The 22,976-nt window shown below is 47.7% G+C and overlaps 1 protein-coding gene across 1 annotated transcript; it reads right to left on the bottom strand.

Annotated features, from left to right (window-relative positions):
- Positions 1–286: 286 nt before the first annotated feature.
- On the bottom strand, positions 287–22,732 carry PLEKHD1 (pleckstrin homology and coiled-coil domain containing D1). The gene is made up of 13 exons (XM_035539128.1): positions 22,584–22,732; positions 16,524–16,617; positions 15,919–16,008; positions 15,343–15,419; positions 11,883–11,974; positions 9,693–9,745; positions 7,639–7,733; positions 6,583–6,676; positions 5,324–5,502; positions 4,441–4,573; positions 3,673–3,817; positions 1,677–1,826; positions 287–1,075 (listed from the first exon to the last, which is right to left on the bottom strand). Exons 1-13 carry the CDS (start codon positions 22,730–22,732, stop codon positions 915–917), a joined length of 1,512 nt encoding a protein of 503 aa, XP_035395021.1. The 3' UTR covers positions 287–914.
- Positions 22,733–22,976: the final 244 nt, after the last annotated feature.

The raw sequence follows: 22,976 nt of genomic DNA, 5'->3' as shown, positions 1-22,976 counted from the left end.
TGTCCTGAAGCTTGTTTTCCAGAGGTGATGAGGAAGCCACCAGAGCTGAGTCAAAGACTCCTACACATTGAACTTGCCTGTAGATAGCACCTTCCGTACACAGCTGTGCTCCTCCTCCCAGCAGCAACACAGCCAGCTGTTCCAGTGCAAAAAGTGCAAAGCTGGCCCCAGGATGTTGTAACCACAGCCAGCACGGCATTACCCTCCCTCCAGCTTGCAGCAATGCTGCCGAGTTACCTATAAGATCTACTTTGCACGTGATTCTTCTTGGAGCCAAATCCACAGCATCCCCAGGTTGCCTTCACCTTGCGCTGCTACCGCTTGCTTGAAATGTTGCTGCATCAGGAGATTGCCCCGTGGTTGATATTACAGCCTGTGCCTGGGAGGCTGGGGCTGCTGCAGTCTTCAGGAAGTGTGCCATGAAGCATGCCCCATGGAAGTGCTGATGAGCAGGGGTGCTCAGCGAGCCAGTTCCTAGCAGAGATCAGGCAAAACGGGGCAAGCTCTGCCCGACTCAGGTGGCTGCTCCAGCTGGACCACGGGCTAACAACGGGTTTCTCAGAAGCACTCGTGTCAGGCAGGCAGACTAAGCAGGAAAGAAAAGAAGAGGCACTTCCTAAGCTAAGGTCGGTGGTCACTGTCACGCTGGCCATGGTATCTTGGCAAAATGTGGCTTAACGTAAGCAGCTGAAGCAAAGAGATGTGATCAGCAGTGCTCAGCAAGGAAGGTCTGCCAGGCTACGGGGAGCATCCAAAGTAAAGCAAAGCCACTAACTGAAGGAATTGCCTACACACAACTTCCCCTCACCTTCCTCACCAAAGGACATATCTCCCTTCTGACCCTAGTGCCTGATGGCTTAGCTTTTGCAGAGCTGAATGGCAAGTTGAGATCAGAAGTCCCCTCCCAGCAAGAGTCACTTTTCGTCCCCTGAAGCTGAATCTTTTTGTGACCTCATGATTTGGTAGAGAGTCTCGCGGAAGTGCTGGTGCCGGCTCAGTCTTTTGGCTGCCTCCTTCAGCTCCTCAATGTTTTCAGCTTCCGCGTGTGAGAAGATGAAGGACTGGGACTGCTTCACTGAAACAAGAGCAGCACAGAAAGGTCAGCACGCTCAGCCAGGGACACAAACCCAAGTTTCAACAGAGCACACAAGCTATGCGATCATCGTGACTGAGAGAGAGCCTGGCAAAGTATGAGCTAACCATTGCACTAATAGCTTCACCTTGACACTTTTAGAGGAGGAAAATGCTGAGGGACACGGAAACACATATTTCTTCTTTACGGGCACTTTGCTTTACTTCTTTACAGGTTTAGGGTTCTGTGTAGAATCTGATCTAACCTCGAAGGCAGCCACTTTGAGCACTGGACCGGACTAGATATTGTGCAGACATCCCTTCCAAATTAACTCCATCTGAATGCTTAATCACAAACTAAGTCAGCTTTGAGCATATGTTTTTACAGTAGCCTGGGAGCATCCCAGCAACTTTTCACATACACGAAGAGACAGGGAGCTAGTACACAGACTCATTTCCTGCTCCCTGGATAGAGAAGCTCCAAGTCTCTCTGTCTGTAGCTCCATGCTACTGCTAAGGAGTATGTAATATGAACTATATTTGCAGATCTTTCTGCACGTATCTGCTCCTGCAGGACGCGGAGGAAGAAGTTGCCCGATACCTACAGTCATTCCACGAAGCGCTGGTTCTCCGGCGGTGAAGGCGGCAGCTCTTTATGCGGCGAGTGGCAGCCTTGTGGATGTACACTGAGTTCTTCATGATCACGGGCATCTTGGCCTCCAGCTCAGCATTGCGGATGCACTCTTCAAAGAACTCTGAGGAGAGGACACCACTGTGAGCAGTGAAAGGCACCGCAAACAAAGAACCAGTCAAGAGGGACTGAGCTCGCTGACAGGCTGAGCCAAGTGATGATGTTCAACGCTTCCCCAGATCTTCACAGACAAAAGTCTATGAAGCTCCAGAACATCACCAAGTTCTGAACAACAGAAACCTCCAGTGCCATAACTCAAATTAGAGAAAGAATGGCAACCGTCCATTCACCCTTAATCCTTCCCACAGCTGTTAATGATTTAATTGCTGAAAGGCAGTTTACTCTCCTTGATATTAGGATAAAACTTCTCAACTCTGTCAAAACAGAGAGCTCTGAAGCCTGGCTGATTGCATTTTCCTTGAAGAAATTTTAAAGCCAGACAAGCCTAGCTGGGGAAATAGAGGAATTAGAAACACTGTCATGCACACCCAGGTGTGCCATGCATGGCCAGGGATTTCTTAATAGCATAGCAAATACTAACACATGCACACATTACAGGCTCTGTGCAAAGCCCCACATCCACCAAACTCAGACAATGCTTTTCTGTCCCTAGCAGTTGCTTTTCCTGCCCAGGTTCATTTCCTAGGGCCTTACCATGGTCTAATCATTCTCTGCCATTGTTCTCTGGCTGCCCTCCTAGATCCCTGCCTGTATGGCTGGTCCCCTTGCTGTTCGAAGGGCTCAAATGCTAATGCTCCCCAGCTCTGTTGTCAAAGGGCAGCAGAGAGCTGTAGCAATCATCTGCAAGGACTGAGCAATCTGTGCTGGGACTGGTACTAAAGAAAACATTGCTCTTTTGAAGAAAAGAGCCTCCAAACTTAAGATTAGAAACGTATCAGGAGACATTCAGTACCAGAGGTTACTCACTGTTGCCCTGTGCAGGTAGCTCAGCTCTGATTGAAAGCTGAGCTCAACACAGCCATTTTAGCTCTGTATTCTTGCCATGACCCCTAGCTGCTAACACGAAGTTCAAAATCAAGTCCTTTGCCTCAGTTTAGGAATCTGATGGAGAAACTACTGAATAATGTTTTATATATACATATAGTGCTCAGAATGCCACAAGACTTTTTGATTTTTTCTCTCTTGGCCCAATACATCCACGTTTCACTGCAATGAAGCCTTAACTGTATAGATACAGCATCTCTATAATGGCTTCCCCCTGCACTATACTTGAGGATGGAAAACAAGGAAGACTTCTCCCAGAATAAGCTGGTGATATCAATTCCCAAACCTGGCTCAAGCCAGATTCTAGGCCATCACCCCATCTTACAGAAAGCAAACAGACAGGGATAGGCCGCAGGGAACCTAAGGCTTACACCTTACCCGTGGGTTACAGTTGTCTCAGCACAGCAACGCTGGGCTGATGCAGTGATTCAGCTCTGACTCAGGATCCAAACTTCACCTGCTTGGTGACCTACCAGCACATTGCTACAGCAGCCATGGTGTTCCTTACACTGCTGACGTTCCAGGAAAGAGGGCTGAGAAAAGAGACTGGGGGAACCAGAAGACTCCCAGAAACTCAGACCTAGTCAGTCTTTCCAGCTCTGCCACAACTTCCCTGTTTGACCTTTTGGAAAGTATTTACTCCTCTCTCTGCCACTAGGTTTCTCTTCCACCACACAGGGAAGGCTGGAATAATTTTGCACTCCTTTGAGGGTGAAGCACCAAGTGTCTGCATAGTGCATTTTGACTCCTCCAAAGGGAGGTGTGGTTGAGGTACAAAGAGCTGAGAGAGCACCTGGTGCAGCCTTGCTAATTTGGGAACCTCTTTTTGAGTCTGAAAAGATGGGTAGAAATATTTCCTCTCTGGGAGCTTGCTCATCAGTACAGAAGATGGATGACTGACTTACTTCTCAAATGACTGACATCTGCTTTCATCTTCTCCTCTTTCTCCTTGTTGCGATCCAAAGAATTTAAACCTTGCTCCAAGCGCTGCAACGCTTCCTCAGCTTCCCTCAGTCTCTTCTCCAGATCCATGCGCACCTTCACCTCAGCCTGAGGAAGATGAAGAGAATAAGTACTCCTGAAAACAGCTTGTGTATCTCCCCCTGTAACTCACAAGGCTTGCAAGGGACACAAAGCAGATGAAAATGAGAAAAAAAAAACAACTAAGTAAAACCAATAGAAATAACATACGACAACAAAAAATTTGTTCCTCATGTCTTCAGACAATCTGAAGTCCAGATTATTTTAGGAATTCTCCCTTACTTTGAATTTTCTTTTCACATCTGCACTCTCATTGTATGAACCATGTGGAATCAGAGATGGTATTTCAACACATGAATTCATACCTATGCAAGTAGTCGAAGCTGAGCAAGAACAGGAGGCCACTTTTTCATCTGAGATGAACTTGAGATAAAGGCAGTCAATTCCCAAAATGGGGTGGATAGTTCTTAGTTTCAGAAAGAAAATACAATAAAAATTAGAAATAAAGGATAATATGGGTAGTAGTTTAGCAAACGAGAATAACTCATACAGTTTAGGTCATCTTAGCTTTAGTTTGGGCAAGAGGAATGCTAAAGGGTAAGAGCATCTTGGAGGTGCAGGGAAAAGATGAGAAGGGGGATGATCTGAAAAGCAAGTGCGAGACCTGGATACGTGACAGACATGGGTGGTACCTTGAGGTCCCTCTCTGTCTGCTGCTTCTCTGCGGTCAGCTCTGAGAGCGAGTTCTGCAGCGCCTGTGACTGGGAAGAGTAAAACTCCCGCTCCTCCTCCAGAGCTCGGGACCTCTCCTCGTTCTCCTTCATCCTGGTGCATGGCACAGCAAAAGAAGATCACCATCCCCACCCCTGCACGACTCTCAGAAAAGGAGGGGCTCGATGCCATGGTGGGGCACGTTTAACTACGTGGCTACCCTGAGCAAAGAGGCACTAAAGGAGCATTATCTGCCTTTTGCCTCAATAACAGGCCTGGCTGAAGAAAGCCAGGTAGTAAGTTCTTGAAGGGGACATCCTCAACCCCCCTCAGAGAGGTCCACGAGCACCAAATACAAGGACAATACAATGGACAAGCGCACGGACACTGAACAGATTCACAAGCCTGATGTGAAAGGTGCAGGCCCAAGTAGCAGCAAGGAGTTCAGCAGCCCTGCCTCACTCTGCCCATCCTCTCTGAAGTGTTCACAACCTGAACTCCTGACGCGGGAACCAGAAGGGCTTCCAGCCTTGTTTTATGCCGGCAACTACAAAGTAAGTCAGCAGATAGCCACGTCATTTGGCATCACAAATCCTGACCAAGGCAGAAGTGTCCTCTTCCCTGTACCACAGCCAGAAGTTGAAATTATAAAGGCTCTCACCCGTCTGCAGGTCTCAGGGTAAATATGGGAAGAGTTTTGAAGTGATCCTAGTTTTAAGCCTGGAAATATTTAGCCATACTCTTTCTAATTGCCTCCTATCTGCCATGAAGGAAAACTACCTATTTTCCCACAACACCTTTCCTACTGGAAGGCATCTTGTTCCACCTCCCTGTCACCGCTGCAAGAGCCCAACCCCACTTCACCTCTTCTCTGCCAGGAGTTTCTCCTCCAGAAGCTGTTGCATCTTCTCTTCAATCTGTCGCAGGCTGCAGTGCAGTCCCCAGCTGGCGCTTTGCTCCTTGCTAGGGCTGGTTGGAGGTGTGAACTGGCTTTCGTTTTCTTCCATCATCTCCAGCATTTGCTGCTTTTCCAGGGAAAGCTCCTTGAAGAAGGACAGAAACTATGAGCATCAATCAAGTCTAATATTTCTGCTCCTTTTCCTGCCTGGCACCTTACTAAGTTCCTCCACGCTTACATTCACATTCCTCATTCTGATTAAAACCGGAGTAACAAAATCTGTTTTTTTCCCTTAAATCTGTTTTCACCATAGCCTTTGCTATGCAAGTGGGAGAGAACCTGGAGGCACCTGGAGTAGAAATGCTCCTTCCCTACCTTTCCAGATCTTTTTTCCTACCCATAACTGTGGTCAAGGAGTTCAAGGCTTCAGGAAGAGCATCAGATTTTGGACCAACTTTGAGGATCTAACAAGAACATCAAGGATGACATCAAGGCTTCAGCAAGCTAGCTGTGTGGAAACTTTGCAAAAACTATATGAATTTAGAAAAGCCACTTTTCACCTGTCCACCGGAGCAATACCAAGTAAATAAAGGGTTTTATATATCAGCACTCCATTTCCTAAATTGCTGTACGATATATGATTACTTGGGAACCATGCTCCAGTCTGTGAATGAGGAATGCCTCACTGCTGCTCTAAGTCAGGGCTTAAGGAGCTGCTGTTCAAAAATCAGGAAGCTCCCACAGAAGATTATAGCCTTGTTGGCCAGAAGGGCTCTGGGAGGCTCTAGTCCAGCCTCCTGTTCAGAGCAGGCCTGTCAGCACAGCAAGATTTGATCAGCTGTGGCTTTGTATAGATGAGTCTCAAAAAACTTCCAGGATGGAGATCCCTCAACCTCTCCCATTGCCTGTTTGGTAAAAAATCTCTCCCAGTGTTCAACCCAAGCTTCCCAAGCTACATATTATGGTTATTGCCCTGCATCACTTCATCTGGCACTGCTGAGAAAGGTTTGGCTCTGCTGGGCTCCTCGTCACTTCTAGTCATTTCTGAAGAGGATTTTGTCCCTCATATCATCTACTGAATGAATCGGTTCATCTGCACAGGGCTTAACTCTGACACTAACAGATGTTAGATTCATTCCATGGACAGCATTGCCGTCAGTCCCGGTCAGTTCTCGAGGACTGTTCCCATAACGCTGTCATTCAGAGGGGAGAAGCAGTTACTCACCTCTAGGGTTTTCTGTAAGGACTCTGTCAGGCTTCGCAACTCTTTCTTTTCTTCCTCCACTCCTTTAAGGGAGCGGGCCGTGAGCTCTAGCTCCCTAAAGAAGCAGAAATTGTGACAACTATTGCAGGGGAACACTAGCCCCACACACTTGGACTGTGCAGGCTGTGGACTTCTAATGCAGGACCTGCTACTAGTGGCTGGTATGGGCAGTATGGGTCAGGAATTTCAGACAGGAGTGTGCCTGACCTGAAAGCATCACACCTTGAACACACTACAGGCATCCAGGAACCTGGCTGTGCCTCCTGATGGTTAAACCAAAACCAGCCACTAGTGTGCTTCTCTAGTGAGGACAGGACCATGGTTACAACTGGCAGAGCCCAGACTGGGCAGTCATGTCAGCAGGTGCAGATCTATGAAAAGAAAAATAGTTCGGAAAACCTTACCAGCTTTTCTTAGATGCTATTTAGGGAGGGGAAAAAAAAAAAATGAAAAGGAAAAATAAGAGAGCAATTGCAAAAAATGCCCTTTCAACACTCAGAAAACCACTTGGATCTTTCCTTTTCTAAACACATTTGTTACTGCTGCTTTGCATAGTGTAAGTCTCAGAAAGACAAAATTATTCTTAGTGAGACAACTTCAACCTCCACCCTGTGTCATCCAGCTGAGCATGAAAAACCGGACTGAGATGTCTGGAGTCCACCTGGCTGGTGAGAATACAATGAATTGTATCAGGTGCTGAAATCCTCCAGCACCTGTCAGTTGCCACACTGCCCCAACTAACCTGAGGACTGCTCACGTCCCAGCTCCTTGGAAGTGAGGTTGCTGGAGGCCTGAGCAACAAATGAAATTAAGCTGTAACCTATTGGTCACGCAACTGATAGCAAGTGCAAGTACACAGATCTCAGCCTTCCCTGTTGTGGTCAACGTTGCATTTACCTCCTTTGTACACAGACAAAATTGGTGGCTTTTACCCATTGTTCTGATTCACAGCCACACTAGCACTGCTACTGAGGGAGCCGGTGTCCTTCTCCTGCCCTGCCCAGCTTGCTCCCTTACCTCTTGATCTGCTCCTGCTCCAGCCGCAGCTCCCGTACCACCTCTTCAAACCGGTGCTTCTCCGCTTCCAGAACCTGGTTCAGGCGTTCCAGTTCCTACACCAAAAGAGGAGACAGGAGTGTACTCTGCCAGCACGCTTAAAAGTCAGGAGCAGCTTCCCTGTTAACAAAGCCTGTCACTTTTCACGTGCACTATGCAGAGCCATCAGGGGTCTGATTTCAGCACACTTTTGTCCAGGGGCATTTAGAAGGGACTGGAGGTTGGTTGAAGATTTCCAGACATTCAAAAGACCCTGACAAATTATCAGGCACCTGGAAATCCCACACATGCTGCCTGCACAGATCAGCTCTGCTCCATGTATACAAAAGGTCCAAAGCCTCCTGGGAAAGGTGGGCTCTACATACACATAGCCTTTCTTTCCAGGCACCCACACGTGCAGGCACAAAGCCTAGAGAGGAATATGTCAGCATGGTACTTGTACCAGCTCAAACATGGCACTTGTACCAGCTCAACCTCATTTTCCATTCCCACTGGGACAGGAAAAACACAGACTGCACAGTTACAGCTCTGCAGTTTGGTCAGCCTGTCACTTTGGACTAACAAAGCACTGCTTAAAGATTTCTGATTACCTCAAGCTAGCCACATATGGTGAAACAGTCTCTTCTAGTCTAGGAGAAGCAGTCATACCAAGACCTACCAGGGGCATTTCCCAGCCTTCTCTCCATCTGCAGAAGAGGAGATGGGGACAAAGCACAGCAAGGGTCCATCTCCTGCCTTAGCTGCTAGGCAGATCTCCTGCCACAGGCCCACGAAGGTCGCAAAACAACACTGGTGCCAGATAAATTCATAAGACTCTTGCTCCAGGACATGCACTTGACTCCTGCTCCACGTGCAGACACATGGTTCAAAGTGCTTTCCCAACATATTGCTCTGAAGCCTTCAGGCTCACAGCAGGTCAGACCACCGCAGTCCAGTGAGTTAGAGTCCTCTGTCATAACAAAGTCCTTCACGCTAAACTGGCCCCATCTGCTCTTCGTGGGCAATGAAGATACAGTGAATGGCTTTGTAAGGACAGAGGTTTGTTCCAGAGTCCTTGGACAAGAACATTTCCCTCCCTGTGGCTGCAGGTAGTGCAGCAGGCTACCTCACCAGATAGGTATGTCTCCTTGTAAAGGCAGAAGTAGCTTAGCACTGGGGAAGTGTCCAAGCCACCAAGTGTCCTTTAGCTCTGCAGAAATGTAGGCAGGAAAAACATAGGCCTGAGAATTCTAGGTCAGCATTGCTGTCTTTTGCCAAAGAGGGGCCACAGTCGTTCTGGATTAATTGGAGAAGAGAACACGGGGCAGTTTGTAAGACAGCAATACGGTGATCTATGTCCTTAAGAGCCATATAAGAGGAAAATCCATTTGCAAAGCAACTTCACAATAACTTTATGATGGTGGTATAAAAACTAGTATAGATTTGGTGTAAATACATGAATGAACTGTGTTTATTATATTAAACAAAAAGGTTAGGAATAGCTTGAAAAACAATAATAAGCTTGACCAGTTAAGGTATAATAGTCACATCTAAAGGAGTGGTGCCCTGGTCTTTCTCTAGAGCAATGTTTGTTGTTCTCCCCATCTCTATTGAGACCAAAGAACAAACCTGACTGCTTTTTGTTGTTCCTTCTTTCTCACGATGGCATCCCTACAGTAGAACAATGTCAGGTCTGTTTTCTAACTCTGTAGACAGACAAGTCGATTGCCACAGCCTTCTTGAACCCACCAAAGAGCAAGTATTCAATTCACCTGGAGACATCAGCAGGTAAGGGGTGCAGCAAGCATGCTGTATGGAAAGAGCCTGGGACGGGGAATCAGGGATACCGCTCCAGGGTCCATCCCGTGGCACAGCCCTTATTTCTCTTTTCACCCACAGGCCCAGGGAATGGCAGGAGACTTTTGGCCCCGCTGCTTCCCTGTCTGGACTCTGGCGTGCCCTCAAGCCAGCAGCTTCCGACCTCCCAGCCCTGCCCCGTGGAAGCAGAAGGGAATTGGTTTGTGATGAACACTCACCTCTTTCTGCTCCCTCTGCAGACACAGCTCTTCTGTCTCTTCCATCAGCTTATCTGCAAACATACACACACACAAAGGCCAAACGCAGAGAAAAGCAATTTATATCCCGGGGATATTTATAGGCATGAAGCACTGACGGGAGCTTGTAAGCACAGCGTTTTCTATTGCTCCATGCATATCTGTTTGAGAGGCTCCAAAGGCTGAGATGACACTAATGGGATGCTTGGTAATTTCCCTCCTGCCAAATAACTTAAACTAAGCAATCATATTAATGTGTACTCCTTCTAAGGGTTCCTCCCAAGTGCATTAACAAACTAACCTTCGCCACCCTCTAGCTGAGCTAGGAAAACATCCTCAGCTCTGCTTCACACATAGGGGAGAGGAGGTACAGAAGGGCTAAGTGGGCACGCAGGGTCACTCACAGCATGGCAGCCGTCTGTTCTCCCTATATGTCTCAGTGCCCTGCCCTTACCCTCCCAGCACATCGCCCTCTCCTTTAACCCCTCTAGGTTAAACTAGGAGAAGAGGTCTCCCAGCATCCCTCAAGTCTAGAGGGGCCTCCAGGGCATACTCCAAATAAACTCTGCTGAATGCACAGGGAGCTGCTGCCCATACAAACAAACCTCTTATTATACTAAGCCTCACTAGATTTACTAGATCTTACTTTACTAAATTCAGTAAGAGAAAAACTTTGCCCTGAAGTCAAAGGCCTACAGGGCCCATGATGAAACGTGAAGTAGACACGTCTGTCTACTCGGTTTACCTTAGATAAGGAAGGTATTTAGGTTTATTATTAAGTTGTAAGGTAAAAAGCACTGTGGTCTGTTAGAGTTACAATATGCTTTGAACCAATAGGAAAAAAAAATTATTCTGGGGAGGTTTAAGTTGTCCTGACCATGTGTATGTGCAATGTTAAATAGAGACAAAAGTATAATCAATTGTTCTGTGATACGAGTGTAAGGGGAGTTAAGTCAACAGAAAACAGCACTGATGGTTTATTCTGGTGATCCTAAATCATATGAATGAATCTGCGTGGATGTTAGATGGCTTGAGACTAAAAAGAGGTGTTAAATAACAACTCTTTGGAGCTATTCCCCGCAGTGACGTCTTAAAGCCTCTTGTTCATCGTGTTCCCATTACACACGCTTTGAGTAGAGGCTTGCTTGTTTTTAGAACTGACATTGGGTTTAGTCATAAAGATTGATAGCTGGGTTTTGTTGTTAGGTTTCCTTGTTTTGTTTTACCATATGGACATAAATATCTAGGATAGCTTTGTGTGTGATTATGAAGAAGGATGATCTTAATATATTTAAACAAAACTAACTGCAAATAGATTATAGTTGCACAGCCTGGAGAAATCAGTCCCCTGGGAAACCTGGATCCCAGCTGGGAGAGGAGGGGAGATGGAAGGTAACCCCATGGGGACTCAGGGAATTCCCCAGAGCAGAAATGAAGGGCAGTGTTTCTGTTCTCCAAAGATCCTTGACCTGGTGCCAGTACGAATGCCTGACTTCGAAACTTAACTACAGGATGGACACAGATCACTGACAATGAGGTTAATGAGGCAGAAACCTCATCAGTTAAATAGGAATAAATATAGAACTGCTGTCAAAAGAAAGTAACCAACTGTGAAAATTCATCAGCTGAGGATAATCTTGTCAATGACCAAAAAAACACAGTGAAATATGTATTTTACATTCCACATATCTTTGGTTTGCCACAGAGTGCTTTTTCCTCTGTTCCTCCATCACCTTGTCTTTTATCATACTGTGATCCTCTTCAGCCTTAAGCTCTTTGTTCTGCTCTAGTGTTTGCAAAACAACATTTTGACAAAATTTTCTAACTTTCCACCTGTCTCTCCAGGTCCTCCTCTCAGCACTTCCTATTATCTCTATGATCGCTGTGTAAGGTGTGGAGCCACCAGGCCAGAAAGGCTATTGCACCTCTCTTGAGGAATACTCCACCTAACTTAGGAGCCATCTGGGTTAAAGAGGCTGCTCTCCTTTGGCTCTTGCCATAGGCAATGCGGGGAGTGACGGCCGCACCTCTCAGGGCAGTCAGAGCACCCAAAGTATTGCTATCCAGAAGTTGGTTTCTGAGTAGGGAATTGGACTACGTAACCTCCAGAGGTTTCTTCTAGCCAAATGGCTATTTTGGGTTTTACAGCATTTAGAGGTAAGAGTCTCCTACCTAAATATTCCTGTTTCTCCTTGGCCAGCTGCAGTCCCTGGGCTTCCAGGCTCTCGATCATAGCTTCTCCCAGCTGGGCATTCTTCCAGGTCCTAGAGAGAGCAGCCAAAGCAGACAGTAAAAGAGAGCTAAGGGTCCCACAGAGAGAGGCAAAGGGGCTCAGCCTAGCAATCTACCAAGGAATTTAAACATGATCTCTCGGTGGGGATCGTGATTCTCTAAATTCTTCTCTGCAAGTGACTTGGAGAAATTTTCCTGACGTTCAGTAAAAGGAAGTTTACAGGAGCTGTATATCAATACCACACAGCTACTCAATTGTTTCTCCAGTGCTTTGGAGATTTCTATACTAAGCCTAGTCTTGAGAGCTCTCTAGACCAACCCAGCACGTGCACAGCCTCCAGCTGCAACAGGATGTACCTGGAACACACTAAATGAATCCTATCTTCTCATAGACCAGTGGCATTGTCTTCTGCTTTTCCAATATTTTGCTGGTTTAGCTACTTTTCCACTTCAAACATTAACTACTTATTGTCCCCTTCCCACAGCCTTATATCTCCAGCCTTTCTGGTATCCATCCTGGAACCAATCAATCCCTCCTCCACTCAGTTTGTACGCCACTAGAATTTGGTGCCTGGCCCTACATTGAGGTAACTGCCTCTCCCTGTAAAAGCATCGAGGAACCAGAGATAAAAAAGCCAGATGAGAAACTGGCAAGTACAAAGAGTTAAAGGCAGCAGGCATATTCAAAGAGTACCTTGCATTATTGTAGCACCACTGGCCAGAGGATCTCAAGGTCTCTTGAAAACATTATGAAACTAAGCTGCCTAAAAGGCCTGTGGAGCAGATGCCCATTAGTGACTGAGTTGATGGACAGAGTAGGCTTCAATACAGAGACTAAGTAACCAAGGACACAGACGTACAAATCAAAACAGAACCAGAGTTTGCTGTTCACTTCTATCCACGTTGCATTAGCAAACAGCACCTACACACATAAAATACATGAAATGCATATGTAAAATCAGTTCTGATCTATTTATATAGGTGCACATACAGGAACATCAACTGCTGCCCAGAAGTTTTGTCATCTTTGTTAAATTGTAAGGGAGCCTATGAATATTAAATACCTGTAAGCCTTCCTGCATCAGGCCTCTTTGTGAGCCATTTGAGACTGTAGCTTTTTGGAAACTCTAAGTTGGCAACCTCTTACAAAACAATTTCAAGGCAACCTGTACTTTGTCTCTTGCAAAAGCCAGACAAATACATTAAACACACGTTACCCCAGGGACCAGGCAACTCACACTCCTAACAGCCCAGGCACTACCTTGTGCTCTTTGCAGGCAGCTGGGTTTCTGTTCAGCTAACGAGCATCCAGGATATTTCCAAAGTGCAGAGGAAATTAGAATGCTAATTAAAAAGGTGATGTTTTGCCCACAGGTAGACATCTTCAACCTGAGTGAGAATATGTGGGTGTGAATGTGTGTTTTTCCACTGATGTGCTCTGATGTAGGAAGAATGTGATCCCAGAGAAGCCAACAGCAAACAACTCAAGCAGGGGAGGTAGAGTTTATCATATAATTACATGGAGGGTTTTTAAATGGCTGCAGGTTTTAAGGGGTCTATTCATTAGATTCACTTTTTCAGTGCTTCCTCCCCAGCCTGACAAGTTTCCCTGTCTGTAGCTCAAAGGTAGCAACACCCACTGCTGTGTAACTTGCCAGATATACCCATAGCACTGTGTAGTATTTAGGCTTTTATTCCTTTTATCTGCTGGAACCAGTGCCTGAGTGCAACCACACCTGTAGGGAGGTGCAGGTGCTCACTATGGCTGAGGGGGGGGCAAACTAGTGCTTTGTTATTTTGTCCTTCTTACCACGTGAGCTTTTGTTAGAAAAAGCCACAATGCTTGAAGTGCTGGAAAGCACAGCATCAGAAAGGCTGATGATCCTTTTGCAGATGGGTGTCCATATTCGAGTCTTTTTGAGGTGGAGACACCTCTGCAGTTGTGCCTGCATTTTACCTTTCCTGGGAGCATCTACAACCAATTTCTGGAGGCACTTAGTACTTCGTGGTCCAAAGGATATGTGGACCATGCTCCATTTACCTAACATCCCTGGCTGGATCATCATCTGTATATGGGAATGAGGAGACAGGAACACAAGGTATGGCCCCACAGGGAGACAGACTATATGAAGGCAGAGCTGCCTCAGTAGGTGGCGTGAGGGTCAAGAGCATAATTTGTCTAAGGGCATAGAGGAACAGAGATAGGGAATGGACCTTTGCTTAGGAGACAATAGGAAGCAAGTAGGAAATGGCATCACGAGGGATTTCACACACACCAAGTCAGCAGTAGAAGTACCCACGTTTGAGTTGGCTCTTTTCCTGCAGTGGCCACAAATATCTTCCAGAAGATGAGGGAGAATCAGGACAATCTAATTTATTCTTCTTTCTCAAATGCCAGGTCTTTTTTTTTTTTTAATGTCAATCACAAAGCAAAATGGCTTCAGCAGCACATCACGTGCTCACATGTGGTATGGCAACGGTTGGCACATTGCTCAGAGCAAGCTCTTGATCTTACCCTCAGCAGGCCGCATCCCAGCTCGTGCCTTTCTCCACACAAAAGAGCTGGTGATTTCCTTCCCATTGCCCACCAAGTCTCCTGGTACGCTGTGCAGGGACTGCCACCGCGGGCACGGAGGGCTTTTGTATTCCCACCTTGGTGCTTTTATGGAAACATATACACACTAACATAGATTGTGCAATCACTGCTTTTTGTCACACAAAGGCCATCATTGGCACTAACCAAGCAACACAGGGGCTGCATCTTTCTCCATCTTTCTCCACTGCAGGTTGCAGAAGCACAGAGGGGTAGCCACCACCCCATTGCCTGTTTTAAACTCCGGTGCTAGAATATCGGGGCAAGGCCTGAAGAGGAGGGTGGCTCTGAAACAAGCAGCCGGGCAGGGGTTGCTTGTAAGAGCCCCATATACACCCCTTCCCTCCCACATGCACTTGGGAGACAAATTTGGCCCCCAAATTACTGCCTATCCGAATGGTAGGCTCTGCCCTACAAGCTTCTAGCTCTGCAAGTTTCTGCCTGCCCAGGGAAATTCACATCCCTTTTTAAGTGCTACCTCTTCCCGCACCTGCTGAGACTCAGAGCTTCTGCTAAGCCCCAGGTCCCACATCTCTGAGACCAGGGAAAGGGACAGCAGGTCCCAGATGACAGCCCAGATTTGTTAGCCAAGGGTCACTGCACTGCACACCAACACAGGAAGCTTTCTGTCAGTTTTACGGAGTTTGTATTTTAGGAAAGGATGGTCCTAGGAGTCAAGTGAGGGTCTTGCTGGTCTTGGGGAGCTTCTCTGCCTCCCCACAGTCCTTCTAGTCAGGCTTTTTCCTCTTTATCCTTTATACGTCTACAGAGCAGATCAAAGAGAAGAAGGAACAGAAAGCAGCTTACACTTTTCCAGACTCCTGCAGCATCTCCAGCCACTGAGCCTGCTCAAACTCTGACTCGGCTGCTAGAACAATGTTACCCTGGAAGAGGGAAAGGGAGGGGAAAGAAACCCAGATTAGAGAGGCTGATGCCTTACACTCAGGGCACGAGCTGCACACAGCTATGGCATGAGGAGGCTCACCTCTGCAGGAGGCATCACGCCGGAGTGAATATGGCCCAGGCCTACCACACATTCTTGCTTGGAAAGAAATGCACACAGCAAGAGCTTGTAGAAAGAATGAAGGGATAGGGGAGGAATAAGGGGAAATGAGCTCTTGGGCTCCCAGATTTCCATCTACTGGTTTGCTAGTATACTAAACCCACTGTCAAAAGGAGGAAATTTCCTTGTTGGCTGTCAAAGCAGGGGCAGTAGCAAAGCCTTGAGGGGACTTTGTATGCTAAGCCACCCTCTCTCCCAGGATAGTTTGCCCAGAGAGGGTACACAGACATTGGTAGAGTGGGAAATCCAGCTCTGCTCATGAGCAATAAATGTTTTTGGGTTTTGTTTTCCTTGAGAAGGAAAAAAAAAAATCTACTTACATGGAAGTCTTCATGAGAGATCCTTATGGCATAAGGCATGCTGGGCTCTTCTTTGGGTTCCACGATGCAGCCCCCCAGGGGTATGACACCCTGGGGATGAACCAGAGCACTCCAATCAGTCAAAGTCAAGTATCGCCCTTAACAATTAATCAGCTGAACCACCACCCTTGGTCACTCTTGTGCCCGTGCCCTGCCTTGGACATCCCGGGGGGGGGTGGGGTGGTGATACACACAGCTCCTGAAAAGCAGAGGGACTCCCACCACCACCACCAGGAGACCTCCAAGTGGAAGGTGAAAGGACAAACATGCATTCAGCTTGGAGGGGAGGTTGCTGGCTAAAGCACGGAGGTGGGAAGGTGTTTTATCAAGGAGAATGTGATCTCTTGACGGGGCAGACACTGCAGAGTGGTGAGGTAGCACATAAAGGTTGTGCATCCATTACCCTTGTCAGTAGGTCAATGCGGCGGACTGACACAACTCTCACTTTTTTTGGATGCTTCCCCAGATCTGTAAGCTTGTGCCTTATCTCTTCTTAACTTGATAGTCTAATGAAAAAGAGAAGCTAGGAACATAGTAACCCTCTCTCCCTTGCAAGAACTGCTCACCTTGGGGTGGATATTGAAGTATTTATTGCTTTCAAAGTTCTTCTTCTCACTCTCAGCATAGTAGAGCAGGAAACTCTCCTTAATGATGAAGAACCTGTAAGACAGAAAAGAAACAAAATTCTGCTAGAACAGAGCTCTTGGTTCACAGCACAAGAAAATGCCCACCTATAGCTGCTTTCTGAGCAGCGAAGTTGACCAGTCCCACCCAACCTTCATGCGGGGTGCCTCAACTTCCATCCAAAGGCAAGTGCTAGTGCTTAACAGTAAGCGCTAAGTTCAAGTGCCTTGTGCTTCCACACTGCACACACTGGTGTTGAAAACAAACTATGGCATCATTTACTGGCAGGGGAATGGGACAGCAGTCTGCATCCAAGTCAGGATCCCAGCCAAAGTGTTTTGATGTCTTGACCTGTGTGTATTGTCTAGCCTACATGGTGGCTTCAACCTATTGGAAGAGAGCTGCTCCTTTCTTTAAAGGGCTCTCACGTGGGCTAAAAGCAACTAAAAGCTTATTTTTGCAATCAGCTCCCCGCTGCCCTTTGTCCTCTCATTGTCCCTTGCCAGCATAAGCCAAGAGGGAAGTGTTCCCACTGTAACACTGAGTCATATGGCAGGGAGAGCCACAGGGGAGCATCCTCAAGCGACTCTCAAGGCAATGTGTTCGTCATGAGAACACTCAGAAGCAGAAATAAAATTTATAGATATTTTTAAGCAGAGCTGTTGGCAAAGTCTCCTGACACTGGCCTTTGTAAATAGAAAGGAAATTGAATTTTCTTCTCATATGCACCACATTAAGATGTGCCTTGTTATGCACAGTTAGCCTTAGGTATGTTCTGACAAGCACTGCACAGTAGACACAAAGCATCACAGCACCTGTAAACCAAGCCTCTAATTTACTGGAGCATGTCCTAAAATTGTAATTAAAGGAGTTCTGCTTTTAGCCTATTTGGATGTTCAAAATGCCCCTAGGAGAGTGTCTCTTCTCTTAGAAAATTGATGTTTCATTTACCCTGCAGGCAGTGGCATAGGGAAGAGAGATCTGACTTCACTTAAATTCAGCCTAAATATCTGCAGCACTCAAACATGCTGAAGAGCAGCTGGAAGGATGGAGACTGGTTTAGTAGAGAGCTTTCAGACAAGTAAATGACAAATAAAATGTTTTGCACTGTTCTGTAGAAGGATCTGCAGCATGCTCTGGCTGCGGGCCTGCTTCAAAATGTTTAAGAGCGGCGGTCATTGAACACATTGAGCACATTTACACCCAGGAACATTCACAATGTACAAAGACCAGCAGGAATCCAGGTGCCCTCAGTTTTTTTCCTTCTCCTTGCCCACTCATTTGTATCCATTTGTGTGGACATCGGAGGTGGGAAGAAGCAGCCAGCTTGCTGCCTCAGCAGGACGCTGTCTTCTTGCCTGATGCTCCAGGAACATCACGGTTGACTGCCTACCCTCACCTCTTATTCCCAACCACAGCCTTGCAAAACCTCTCTAGACAGCACAGCGTGACTCAGTGCAAAAAGCACTCTTCTGTGCTGAGCTTAGTTAGTTAGTAGAGGACCAAAAGGGCGGTTGTGCCCCATGCAGCCAGTCCAGCAAGATCCCTGAGGAGGAACGAGTACCACTCGCCCTAGTATGGGATCTCTATCCAGCACCACAGAACAGTTCTCTCATGACAGCAGACAGGGACATGGAAGAGCATCCCAGAGAAGGAGGGGGTAAGCCACTCACACAGCTCTGAGATACAGGCAAACACGGGCCATTTGGCAGATTTGGCACTAGGAGATATGCCTGTTGGCGTGGATTCACCCAGGCTCCACCTCTGTGTGAAAGAAGGATTGGTATTTTCTGGCACATTTGCGTTAACAGAAAAGGCAGCCGTGATTCCTGCATCAGGATCGGAGATGGCCCCATGGGAGTCACCAGTCTGCCCACTGATGGTAGCCCAGGAGCCCTGTCCAAGCGAGGCACCAGGAAGGTCCCCACAGAGCAGCCAGGGCTTGTTCCTCCTGCCCATGCCATTTCTGCCAGCAGCAGCCTTGTGCCTTCTTGTTTCATTTTCCCTCCCACCTCTTCTCATTAACTCTCTGGGAAAGTCTTCACGTGAGTGGTGCATCGTCACCATATCTCTAACGCCTACTTTGTTACATACTTTTTTGGATGCTCAGTGTTCCTGTTAATCCCCGTATTATAGGTTATGCTCCAGTGGAAAAACAAGACAAAACAAAAACAAGAGCAAAGCACAGCACTGATCTCCCAGAATTGATGTGCCTCTGGCAGATTGCTGAACTTTCAGATCCCTGACTTCACGGATGCAGAGAGAATCCATGGGGATTTGGAATGAAAACAGACAAAATAAGAGTTTTAAAAATACAATAAATAGCAGGAAAAAATAACCAAACAAGTAAGGAAGAACACTGGAAATCCAGTTAGCTGGCGGACTGCTGCATTTGTTTATATTCTTTTCTATCTTTACCTGAAAGGCAACACCTAAAAACTTGAGACTACCACTTCAGCTTTGACTTTCAGGACAAACTCTCTGTACAAAGATGCAGGGATAATTGCTAACTGGGAGAAGGGAAGTTGCAGGACTGCAGAGGCAGATGACTGCAGCAGCACCCAGGTGAGCAGGAAGGCCAAAGATGACCAAGGGGGAATGGGAGAGACACCCCAAGGAGTGGGCCTGCGGGGCTGGGGACACTGGGCACATGTCTGAGTTCGGCACCGGTGTGACAGGGAAAGAAGAGGGAGTGGAAAGATGAGGGAAACCACCAAAATGGCGGTGTAATTAAACCGGGATAGGGGATGGACAGCAACAAGCAGTGACTTGGTGCGAAGGCAGAGATGCAATCTGCCAGCATTAGGCCTACCAGACACATATGGCAGGCAGAGATACTGATCTCTGGGGATAGAGTGCTGTCTTTGTATCGCAGAGAGCTAACGAGATTAATTAGCTAATCTTTGAGAAAGTTTTTGAAGCAACAGTGGCCCAAGCTAAGTACTTACATTACCACACTGCAGCATGCTGGCTCCGGGTCTCTGGGCACCAGCCCAGGAGCACACACAGCAAATCCCAGGCCCGCTCCCTCTCCCTAGGGACAGATCAGGAAAAGGACACAAGTGCTGTTTTTCCCTCCTTCCAGCAGCAGCCTGGCACCTCCGATGGGTATCAGCACATCTCCTCAGAGGTATCAGCACACTTTGCCTTTTGTTCCCTACTCTTTTCAGTTCCCTGTGTTCCTCCTTGCTGTGGACAGCCACTCAGCCGATGCCCCCTGAGCTGTCCCCCTTAGCCTTAAAGGGTCACAGCCGAATGGTGACAGACAGCTTAGAGACTGACACTTCTCTGTGGGCCTGGGATTACTCGTGGTAGAGGAGGATGTGTCACTTCCAGCCCAGAAAGCTGCGGTGCTCCACCAGCACCAGCTCCAGCGCAGGGACACACCTCGGGCTTTCATTCCGGACTCCACTGATGCTGCTGCCAGTACAACTTGTGTACCAGGGAACAGCCTAAACTGTGTGCTGTTGGTTGGAAGGAAAAGTGGGTGCAGCTTTGTGGGAAGAGGAGGAAAGAGACTATGGCTTTCCAAAGCCAGAGAGCACTACTCTGAGAGACAGGATGCTGCTAATGAAGTCTCCAAATCGGGGATTTCGATCACTAAGTCACCAAAGCTCTGGACACTGTTCCTGGATTTTTTTCCCACTGATTTGTAATCCATTCAGTCTCCATCCTTCCTATAAACACTTGCTTTTCTTCTCAGCATCTCCTGCAGCACTGTTGCTACAGCCAAATGAATGGGATCGAGCCAGTAAACACAGTGCAGCTCTTAAAAGCCACACAGAGTGAGTTGCATGACTGATGGCCTGACGTGATCGATCTTCCTGCTTTATCTCCCTTTGCTTGGAAAGGCTTTCCTCAGGACAGGGACTACTACCTCTGTCTAGTGCAAAATTATTCCACATCTAAGGCATGACCTGTAAATACTAAATAGATAAAGCGAGACAAAATAGATAAAATCCAATATTTCAGGACAAAATCTGCATTCCTCAGAGATCAGATCCCCAACTGTATCTAGCAGTAGGGTTTTGTTTGTTTGTTTTCCACTTAATTTAACCAGAAAGGGAAACATCCCTTCTTCATTTCACATAATAATGCACTTAAGCAGCTGTGCCTTGCTGGGCATGTGGGGTGGGAAATTCATGAGACTGCTCCTCATCCCCCCCATAATGGCTGATGGATAATGACACGCAAGATTTTTGAGCTTAGAGCGAACCTGTTCTGTGCCAAGAATTCTCTCTGCTTTCAGAGGAATTTCAGCAAACTCTTAGAGCTTGTGGCACGGCACGTCCCCAGATACACTGTGCCAGAAGCTCTGGGTTCCTCGCACAGGACCAGCGCCCTGCAGCCCGCACCCAGCTGCATACATCCCCGGACTGCCACGTCCCGGGAGCCACCCCGCTGGGTTCGATAGAGCAAAAGCCAGGCTGCAGAAGAGCCCGATGTGCTGGGGCTCCCCCAGGCAAACCTGTGCCTTCTCCGGCCCCTCCGACCCCGAGGCAGGAGGGCACCATCACACCACTCCCATGTGCTCCCCCTGCCCTGTGTCGATGCCTCCTTATGCTCTGCTGCCAGGATCAGCCCATCCTTGGACCAGCTCTCCCTCCCCTCATTGCTCCTCCAGTCCCACAGGCTTTTTGCTCTGGAAGCTGCTCCTTCCCAGCCCTACAAATGCCCAGGAGTCATCTCCCATTTACCAAACACCTTCCTGTCCCTGTTCCCCCAGGACCCTCAGTGGCTGTGCTCGCAGCCAGCCTTCCACACTGCCCCACGCCTGCCTCCCCACCTCCTCCCACCCGCCATCACTAAAATATTTACAACTCACTGAAGATGGGGATGACTTCTAGGAATAGAACAGCACTAAATAAATAATGACAGAGAGAGCAGAGCTGGGCCATTTGCCTGTAAGAAATTTTGATTAGGAAGAAAATCTTTTAAGAATACGTCCTCCACAGAAAATTACCTTCCCCCTATGTTATTTTGTCCATTTCTCAGCAGCACAGTCACGTCAGCTTCCAGACACCATTCATTTAAATAGCAGTGCTTGTGAGCTGAGCAGGGAACACCGACACAAATTCTGTCCTTGGTGAAAACAGGCCACGCTTTCAGAAAAAAGAGCACAGAATAAAACCTGCATGAGTCCCAGACAGCCACAAGCACAAAACCACTACCGAAGTAACGCTTTGATTCCTTGTGTCTACACTTCAGCAAAAGGCCGTGCTGCTTTTCAGCCCCAGGGGTAGCTTGGGCTTCCTGGGCTGCCTTTTGTTAGCAACTCATTTCTGCCTTTTCCCAGGGGAAATGGGGGAAAAAAAGGAAAACAGTATTACTTTGCATTTCTGGCACAGTTTCCTCTGCTGATATCTACCAGAGGAGGTAGTACTACCAAACTACCAAAGGAGGGCCGGTGCTATTATCCTCCTCCTAAAGTTCACGACAACAGCTCCTGGGTCACAAAATCTCTGACAGCAGCAAGGTGAAAACACAAGTTTCTCTGCTGCTGGCCTTGTAACTGAGTGGCTTGCCAGTGACTCCTATCAGCAGTGACATGAGTCTGCCTCCCAAGAATGCCGGAGGGCTTAATCCATAGGATCGTGTACCCCCAGTGAGCAACAAGAGTGAGCCGTGCCGTGTTCCTGTGCGCGTACCCATCCGTGACCAACGCTGCTTCATCATTTGATAGCTGCTCTCCCGAGAGGCTCAGTGCTTCACGTATAGAAATTGTGCCAGCTTTGCACCTCAGGATGACCCATCACTTCGGTGCGATAGGTCATACTTCTGCCCTTGGCAATGTGCTAGCAAACCTTTCAGACCCCTTTCTGGGGGGATGCCCCCGTGGCCAGACAGAGGAGAGCACACTGGGGTCTGAGTCTCTGAAGCAGACATGGGACAGCAGGGAAGCTCTGCCGAAGCTTCACCCCTCGTCCCTGCCTGGCTGCACTTGAAAAGAGTCTGAGCACGCAGCCAACTCACCCCAGCACCCCTCGACACCCGTGGCTTACCTCCTGGACCACTTGGCCGACTGCCTCCCAAAGGGTCTCTTCCAGAGCACGCCGTACAGCTGCACTTTGGTGCTGATGTCCAGAGCATCCGAATCTGCCTGGTCCATGGATGGAGAAGGGGACACAGAGCTGGATTTTGAAGCAAACATTGTAGATGGGTTTGGTTCCAACTCTCCCCCCTGCTTGGCAGCTCTGGGAAGCCGATTATATGCGGCGAACCAGAAGGATGCACCCAGCCACGCCGAGCGGCAGGCGGAGAGACTGGGCTACGGTCTGAATCAATACCGTGACTGCTCAGCACTCAGTCAGTAATTCGCCCTGATGCACAGATGATGAGAGTTTCCTCATTGCGTATGGCTTCCCGATGCATTAAAGGCAGAGCACATCCCAGCC

This window comes from Cygnus atratus, chromosome 5, assembly GCF_013377495.2.
Source record: "Cygnus atratus isolate AKBS03 ecotype Queensland, Australia chromosome 5, CAtr_DNAZoo_HiC_assembly, whole genome shotgun sequence".
Classification (NCBI taxonomy): domain Eukaryota; kingdom Metazoa; phylum Chordata; class Aves; order Anseriformes; family Anatidae; genus Cygnus; species Cygnus atratus.
This window is presented reverse-complemented; position numbering and strand designations above follow the sequence as displayed.